This window comes from Micrasema longulum, unplaced genomic scaffold, assembly GCF_059751315.1.
Source record: "Micrasema longulum isolate JH-2025_06_02 unplaced genomic scaffold, ASM5975131v1 h1tg000348l, whole genome shotgun sequence".
Lineage (NCBI taxonomy): Eukaryota > Metazoa > Arthropoda > Insecta > Trichoptera > Brachycentridae > Micrasema > Micrasema longulum.
The window spans coordinates 211,028-220,621 of NW_028277551.1; the positions used below are offsets into that span (position 1 = coordinate 211,028).

Below are 9,594 nucleotides of genomic sequence, written 5' to 3' on the forward strand. Positions count from 1 at the left end.
ATTAGGATTACTCTTTTAATACGAATGCAACATGCTACACATTGGCAAACTTTCAGTTGTATTGGTGATATCTCCGATTTTCGATAAAACGTTTTTATTGATACGTAAATGTATAACGAAGGAATACCGAAAATCTCAACCCATCATTTATTATATTAATGGAGATATTAGGCTTCAAACATTAATTTGTCACGCCCGCCACAGGCCTCGTACTATGGCCATGCGTGGCGTTTTTCATACGTTTTCGTATGTTTGAAAGTAACGCCCCCGCTGTCGCCACCGCGTTAGGCCCGCACCATGGACGAGCCCTTAAAGTTATTAGATGCAATGTGTACCAGCTACACATCACCGGGAAGGGGGAGTTAATCAACATTTGGACATACTCGAAGCTAAGTTGAAAAGGGCTTTAATTGAAACTCAAATTCACTTTATCGCATCAGTCACTTCCCTTTTTGCTGTCGTTACATTGTTTTAAGTAGTACGTAATTAAAAAAATACTAAACTTATATATCTCCAATTAAAAATAATTTAGGCTAATTAACACAGCGCGAGCATTATAACATGGGTTTTATTTTGTGTCTATTCCAATTGCCTCTTTGTTTTTCCGGAAAAAGATGATTCTTCTAAATAACTGATATCCGAAGATTGGGACTCTGAAACATAAAAAAATGACAGTAAATTGAACGTAGTTATTAACAGTCCACAATTTTGAAAAAATGATATATTGTTGTTGTCGGGTGCAGTAAGGTCAATTCTATGTTCTGCTAAAAACAGCCAGACCGCTTTCATACAAAAAATTGTTTTAATCACAACGGCATTTCTCAATTTGCAGAAAATACCCACAGCACTAGAAAAATCTTAACGAATTTTAAAAATTATTAAAACTGGTCAAATACATAATCAAATTTGTTAAAGTCAAAAACATTCCAACTGTTGTGGAGATTTGTTTATTCACTCTTTTCACAAAGGTGCTATTATCTCAGTTTCACTTTTCTATGGCTGGCTGCTTTCTGCATAACTACGTTTGATTATTATACTGTCCGCGTCCAGGAGAGTGAATAATACAGTCCTTGTTACGAAAATATTTGTTAACTACAGTTGGACATGGTTATTACGAGGAAGACGAGACCGGTCGGTCGAATTTGCTTGTTGTAAGCATTACTCGTTATACCAGATAAAGGTTTTTTTAATCCAATCAGCATTGCACATTGTCACTATTGATGATTATAACTAATGCTTACAACATACCAGTTTCTAAATTTCAACAATGTTTGAGTATGTCCAAATGCTTGCAGACTAGCTGGATTTCCTCCCTAGGGAGCTATTCATATTTAAATTTATTTCAACAGAGAGGGAAATCATTGTTGAGAAGGTAATATGGGATTCTAGGTATTTACAGGGCTTATGACCTGTCATTGGCTGGTTTAAGTGGCCACTTTACATACTGTGTAACATTCACCATTCTGCCCATGTTTAAGCCCGCATAATAAAGGTTTCAGCTCCTTAACTTCACAAAAGTCAACAGATGGAAGAGTTGAGGAAATGTGGACGTTTAAACATGGGCAGAATGGTGAATGTTACAGTGCGTAAAGTGGCCACTCAAACCAGCCAATGACAGGTCATAAGCCCTGTAAATGCCCAGACTTCCATATTCCCTTCTCAAAATGTTTTTTTCCTCTCTGTTGAAGTAAATTTAAATCTAAATTTTAAATTCAGATATATAAGCATTCGTATTTTTTCACAATGTGATAAGAATAGAGAAAACTTTTTACACACTTCATATTTAAATGTGTCTACAAACATTTTGACATGGGGGCTAGATTTCATATCGTCCATGCGCTCTGTAGCTGCAAGACGTGCTGTAATCTAGCTTCTATATGTTACTAAAGAGAAAGTAGAATCCCAACCATCCACTCGCCCTGTAGCTGCAAGACGTATTGGGATACTTGAGGGCATTGGAAGCAAAGATAGCAACCTCCAAAATTTTTTTTTTTTTTTTTTGTTATGATGTCATTCTGTAGTTTATCAACTTTATTTTTATAAAAATCACGAGTTGAGTTGCAAATGCAGTTTAAAATCATACTTCTGATGGTTTGAAAATATGTTTGAAAGCAAACAGCAATATCCATCAGCCATTTTATTCTAACAATGACAGGATTGAGATTTAAATTTTCAAAATGGCCGTGCCATGCAAATATTAAGAAAGTTTTTTGAATTTGTACTTCTTTTAAAGCTAATTTATTAGTATCTCAAAGTTTAAGTTCAGTGAAAATAACATTTCTATTGGTATTAGTGTAGCAGTTTTTGTTATTTTTCTCGAAAACACCAAGACGGGAGTTTGCTATCTTTTCTTCCAATGCCCTCACTTATTGTACAGCGCCCTTGACGTGATTTTCACTAAAATGGCGCTATATAAATTATTCCTTACATCGACATATTTTAAGCGGAATTCAAAAGAGATTTAAAATATTCACTCCGAACCTTCTTCCTTAATTTCTTCTTTGACGCTCAAAGAGCCAGGCGTGTCATCATCATACATGTATGATTCGATTCCCTTTTCCGGCAAGTCCAGAGCTTTTCTCTCCGCCTCGTCGGTGTCAGACTGCAAGTGGTACCAGCTGAGGGCACACACGAACGCCACGAACATTAGGTTGGTTGAGATTCCTAGAAAGAAACCGAGAAAAACATTAGAAAGAGTGTTATCAACTTCTATTAGGCAGAGGGGAGAAATAAACATGCAGTACCCGTCAGCAAATAACGTACAACGGGCTTGAGAAAGAGACTGCCGGCTTTGTGGAGTGTCATCTCTGTCGCGCAAGTCCGGTATCTATATGAATGACAAAGACGACGCTCTACAATACTTATACCTAGTAAAATAGTTTCACAGACTGGTTTTGTAAATGCAAAAACTTCTGTATGAAGATGTTTTCCATTAAAATATCTTTTAGCAATGAAGACGTACCAATAATTGCAGAAAGCATCGGCCAGTGAAACATGATGTACCGCAGACCGGAGAAATGGGCGTCCACATACAACATGGCGGAGTAGAGTTCGATGTGGCGAGACTGTATCTCCACGTATACGTCGGTCACAGGCTGGGTCTAGAACGAGATAAATTATTGTCGACAATATTTCTAATGTGTTTAAATCTTTCTGCCGCCCCTACAAAGAGTGCGGTATCTAGCAATTTTTTTTATTGATTTGGTGTTTATTTTGTAGAAATCAAACACTGATTTAAGTCTGCTAAACACTTTATTTTATTTTTACAAATATAAATTTTCATCCAACCCCAGGAAGAACTTCCTGACAAACCGAGTTGTGGAGAAATGGAATGGCCTTCCTGAGAAAGTGATTGGTGTTAGTTCAGTTAATGTGTTCAATAACCGCCTAGATGCACACTAGGGTAGGCCGATGTTGTATGAAGTTTTTTATTCTTTTAGACATTAAAGTTAAAGGGGTCTAAAAAATTGCATTTTGGATCACATTGAACGTAAAAATTATTTAAAAAAATATTCCATACTACTTTTGGCCCTTAACCGAGGTTTGAAATTCATAACTGTCTGAACATTTTGTTAATTATCAATATCGATAAAATTATGTTTTGTTAGTGAAGATATAACTTAATCACATAACAAATTCAAATGCGTTTAAGAACTACCGAAACGCAATAATTTTACACTCTGCAGGACTGATTCCGTTGAGCGCCTGGCTAATATTGACGAAAACAATGGCTCATTAAAACAATTCTACCCATTTATTACAAAACAAAGTGCAACTCACGCCCTTGGACGCTTATTTAATAAGGTTCAATGCACATTATAAATTTTAAATGGACTGATTTTCTTACTTAAATACGAAATGACAGCCGGTTTAGCGCGAAAATTTGACTTTTTTGAAAACTTCAAGCTCTGGTTGAGGGCCAATAGTAGTATCAAATATTTTTTTAAATATTTTTTGCATTCCGAGTAATCCAAAGGGCAACTTTTCAGGCCACTTTCATTTTGAAATTCGGAAAAAAAAAATATCAGCCCACCCTAATGCACACATCAATTTATAATATTTAATAACCATCTACACGCATCAGCTTAATAGGTACTAGTGTATTATTATTAATAGTAATAATAAAAACCAAAATTTCGTGATAATTATTTCGCCTTGTTAGGGCATTTTCAAACGAATGTGAAGATTCAATGGATTGAATGTACTTATAATTATATAACTATATGAGGACATCCATCTATCTAATCTTCACATTCGTTTGAAAATGCCCTAACAAGGCGAAACAATTGTCACGAAATTTTTGTTTTTATATTTGTAACAATAAAATAAAGTGTTCAGTAGACTCAAATCAGTGTATGACTTCTTATATTATAAGTCTAGCATTTTTATGACATTTTGTTGAATACAGATTCAGAATCGCAAAGAAACGATCTTTATTTAAGTCTTCCTTCAGGAACCATGAAATCCTGCAAGAACCAAAAAACTGCAGTAACTAGGTTTTCAGTTTTTTGTTTCCTTTTGTTTGATACATGGCATATACTAGGTGAATCAAAAAGTTTGGAATAATCCTAAGAGATGGCGTTAGTGTGCACTAATGTGAACCAATCATAAAATGCTTCATCCGTCATTAGACGTCTGTCAAAGTTTTAGCCATTTTTGTTTACGCATTCACAAGTTTTCGATTCCATGATTTTTGACATTTATTGTCCCAACACGTGTATTATGTTGCTTAAAAACTTTCCTTATATTAAAATGTTTACTTCAGATACTATTTTTTCTCAATTTAGGAGATAAATTTGTGAATTAAAGTATGTTTACTGTTGATAATGACAGTTGATTACGGGCAATATGTCATATGTCGGGGCCGCACTAGGCATCCATATAAAGTTTGAATTTTTATCGAGTGGAGGTCGATTCTGGATCATTCTGGATCATCTCGAAACATTGATAAAAATAGTAAGAACCTGGTCGTCTTCGTAATGCGAGAACAGTTCGAGCTCCACTGTCCTCCGCTCCTCCCGGATTCCCGATATGAAGAATGGCGCATAGGCCACTGTGACGAGGAGGGAGACAAGGGGGGAGCGGTACGGCAGCAGGCCGGAGCGGCAGGAGGCCGACACCAGGATACCGCCGCGAGCTCGCAACTCTGCACAGCACATAAACATTCCTGGAAAATAATCAAAATGTTTAAAATATTTATGAAATTAGAGAAGAATGTAAATCTTCTTTCTATAAGAGGTTGAGATGTAATTTTGGCCATAAACTATCTTTGATAACATAATCTAACAAATTTATTAAAGAAATATAAAGTGTCAATTTGTTTCTTTTTTGGGTGATACCGTGTCTGTTGGATTTGTTCCGACGTTTCGGCTACCATTGCAGGAGCCATCTTCAGGGTAAACTGAGTGTTTTGTAGAAAAAAAGTATGTGTTAAGTACTAGTAATTTGTACCGTGTCGCAGTCGACAGTAGGCACATTTCTATTCATTTTTGTAGTATGTAGTGGCGGGAACCATGTTGAGTTTAATTTAAGCCCGTCGTCTTTGTTTATGTTATTTGCAGTGTCTGTGTATTTCAATTGCCTCTTTTATTATTCGTGAACTGTGATTACTGGGTTTATGCAAAATTTTCGGTACGAAGGGGAAAAAATGTCCGGTGTCTATAAAGTGTTCCGCTATTGCAGATTTGTCAGGATGCCCAAGTTTACACGTTCCGTTTCCAGGGGACCTTCGCACCAAATATCAAGTGTATTTATAGAATACCAGCTGAACCCGGCAATGCTTTGCTATTGCTAGATTCGGGTATATGGTCGTATAAAGATGAAATGAACACAATCGAAAGTTCAATATTAATTATTGTATTTAGTTTGACAAATTCAATATTTCGTTTTCCGCTCCTCAAAACTGAACCGATTTATTATTTTACTTAGACAAAGTATCAAAATAAAATTTTCTTTATTGGTTCATCTTAGGTTTTTTAAAAATAGTCAACTCATGCCCAACGCGTATTTAGTCGTTCTTTAACCGCCGGCCGGGTTTCGACGTGAGCTTGACATTTGATTCCAAAGATTCAAAACCAAAATGCCTGATTGTGTCCTGAAAGTGTGTAAAAACCGTTGGGATAAACGTAAAAAAGACGGTGTAGCTTTTCATTGGTAAATAGTTATCTAGATACTTGTATACGATTGAATTCTTAATAAATTATTTTCAAATACAGAATACTTTTTTCAAATAGTCGCTTTAGTTAGTATTTGTCCAACAGCCCATTTTTAACGAAATTGAGTTAAGTGTACAAGAGTCCTGAGAAAGCCTTTATTTATAAAATTCAAAGAAAAAAAAATATTTTGAAAAATTGTTCAAGGGGTATTTTAACGAATTTCGTCTTAAGTTGTGGACATTATTGATGCCTATTCCGTAAAAAAAATCTTTAAAGCTCTATTTCTGCAGATTTGCGTTTTGGTCGGTTGGATAAAAACAAACTGAAGTGACAAAATGTCAAACTCTGCTCTTTTTACCAACAGGGGTGCACTTTATGTAGGATTACGATTTTTTTTTTTAATGTTTTAAATGTCGGTTAATATTATTTTAGTATAACCAAAAATCCAGTTAAAATAAATAAATGGGCAGAAATTTAAGGAAAGAATCTGACTAATATCAAAATATTATCATCCTCCCAATTTTTTTGTAAATGCATTTTTGTCAAATGCAACCGTGGTGGGTCGATGAATATAACATTTACACTCCTTACTTTTTTTTACAGATTAAATTAAGATTTTAAGAGCCATAAAAATACCCGGAGCAAAGCCCATCATTTTGTAAAAAACCGCACGTAATTCGGTCCACTAGTTATTTTGTCTGTCGGGGACACACATACAAACATTGCCTTTTATATACATAGATTACCAAGCTGCTTGTTGGCCTCTGATTCCGGCATGTCTAGCGCCAACTTGAGGCGGTACGGTTGACCAACCATCAGCAGTTGCTGCTTTCTGGTCAGCTGGACGTGGGCGGAGGGGAAGGAACATATCCCCTTGTTTTCCTCGCAAGATCTGAAACAGCAAGTACTTTTCTTTTGAAAGATATCTGAGGGTGGGGGAGTGTTGGACACAGGGTGAACAGAGCGCTAAAATCAACCTTGCCAAATAAACGGAAGCAAAGTAGGTAATAGGAAAAACAGACAAATAATCACACATGTCAATCAATCTGATTAGACTTTTATTGCCCGGATTAGCAATGATATATCGTTGTTTAGCAGTCTAAGGGTTAAAAAATATTTAAAAAGTAATAATGCGTTAACCTATAGAAAAGCCCTATCACCATGTCTCATACAACGCAAGCAATGTTGGTTACCAACAAATTGGCGGCCATTTTGTTTTGTTTGACAACATATGCGTTACGGTTCTATCGGATGCTTTTGTCGCTGTGCTTGGCATTGTTTGTAAATAACTTGGATATTTACGTTCAAATAAATAAAAACCGACAATGGTGAATTTCAGTATGTTTGGTTACAACAGTAGGAGCGTCAAAGGTGTTAAAGGAGTCAGTTTTCACTGGTAATTAATTTTGAATATTTTCCTATGATTCACATTGATTTTTGACATTTATTGTCCCGACACGTGTATTATGTTGCTTAGAAACTTTCCTTATATCAACATATTTACTTCAGATACTGTTTCAATTTAGGGGATAAATTTGTGAATTAAAGTATGTTCACTGTTGATAATGACAGTTGATTACGGGCAATATGCCGGGGCCGCACTAGGCATCCATATAAAGTTTGAGTCTCTATCGAGTAGGGGTCGATTCCAATTTTACTCGAAAATAGCAATGTTAACCTTGAAATCGCATCTAAAATGACGCGTTCAAATTTCAGGTCGCTACGACTCGCCGTTTCGGAGATGTGACAGACAAACAAACAAACTCAACACAAGACTTTGGTTCCATGGAGCTGGGATTTACTTCTCAACAAATGTAACATAAGTATATTGTGAATAAAATGAATAAATAAATGAAAAAAATAAACACACACATGTATTTTCAGTTTTATAAAATAAATATAGGCGAATTATAGAAAAATAAATTGGAATAACACTGCAATAATTAATACACTGCAATAATTAATACACAGGTACATTTTGAAAAGTATTTATATTGCAAATTAATATCCATTTGGCGTTACTCGACCTAAGAACGGCCCATTGTTTTGCTGCGAACTGTAGCTAACTTAAAACCCAATAGTCATAGAATGCCTTTCCTACGTTTGGGCTCCTCTATAGCTTGGCGGATCATTTCTCTGAGGTTCCAGCTGAAAATCTTGTTTCGGTCGGTCACTAAAATCCAGCCTGTCTACAAACATTTGGACATGCTCAAAATATTGTAAACTAAAAACTTACTTAAACTGAAGGTGCACCGGTCTGGAATGCGTCACGTTCGGCATGTAGCTGTAGTAAAACGCCACGTACAAAAACACGGAGAGCCACACGACCACAGAAGTCGTCAGGGCCACCACTCCACTCTTGAACAATATTTCTCTGACGCTGTCGACCCTTTTCGACGTTTTATCGCGATAGCTGTCCAAATACTTCTTAATAAACAACTTCAGCGGCTTCTTGACCTGGTCGTTGATGAACAAAACCGGGTGGCGCATCTGCCAGACGAAAGACAACACGCGCATTTTGTAAAATATTCAAAACATCTCACAGAAACAACGTTCACAGACGACCGTCACCGATCTTGACGGGAGTTGTAGTTTATATTTTAATCCGGGATCAAAAGTTATTTCATGACAGATATAATTTGTAGGAAAAGATAACTTTACTTATCGCTTTGACAGATTTGAATTTTGTTATTGTTACACGATACAATTCGGTTGTCAGTTGTGTGACGTTTAGAAAGCGAATTTCGTCTGTCAGCTGTCAAATTGACGTTTATTATTGTTTATTTTATGGCTATTGAATATACAAGAGTTGCCAATTTGTTTCAAGAATCCTGCAGTTCTTTGGACATTTTTTTTTGTAAGCCAATCAACGGGCTTATGAAAGCCCCAGCAGATTGGCATTATTGACTATATATTTTATAAAAACACATAAGCTAAACAATTTTAAAGTCTATTTAAATTTACAAAGGTATAATTATGGCATAATCTAGACAGACATGGCAAGTGTTTCATCGCGAGTCAGGAGTGACAACACCGCTTGCTTCTTGAATGCTTGCCTTTGCTGTAGGAACACACCGACAGTACCGTTTAATGAGACTTTGTTCACTGTTCTGAGGATTCTTGGCAGAGGAGAAAAGAATCCGATGTTGGCTTTGTGATCAAAAATTTTACTAATATTTCCAAGGGGAACTCTGATGGTTTGGATAAAACTATTCTATGAATATAAAACCAACACGACATGCATTTTAATAAGCACATGCAGTGATTAGGACAAACATGAACTGATTAAATTATGAATAAATTCTATGTTGTTTGAGAAATAGTTGAAAAAAGGTAGAGGGGATGGAGGGAGAAGGTGAGCTTTATAGGTTTAGAGTTATTTATTTAAGTGTATTTTTGTGCAACTATAGTGAAGGTGTATAGTGGGTTTTGCATGTTG

General features: G+C 35.9%; 1 protein-coding gene across 1 annotated transcript; it reads right to left on the reverse strand.

Annotated features, from left to right (window-relative positions):
- Positions 1–390: 390 nt before the first annotated feature.
- Seipin (lipid droplet biogenesis associated protein seipin) lies at positions 391–8,908 on the reverse strand. The gene is made up of 6 exons (XM_088225368.1): positions 8,392–8,908; positions 6,902–7,047; positions 4,965–5,167; positions 2,963–3,101; positions 2,482–2,664; positions 391–653 (listed from the first exon to the last, which is right to left on the reverse strand). The coding sequence occupies exons 1-6, from the start codon at positions 8,670–8,672 to the stop codon at positions 580–582; spliced, it is 1,026 nt and encodes a 341-aa protein (XP_088081494.1). The 5' UTR covers positions 8,673–8,908; the 3' UTR covers positions 391–579.
- Positions 8,909–9,594: the final 686 nt, after the last annotated feature.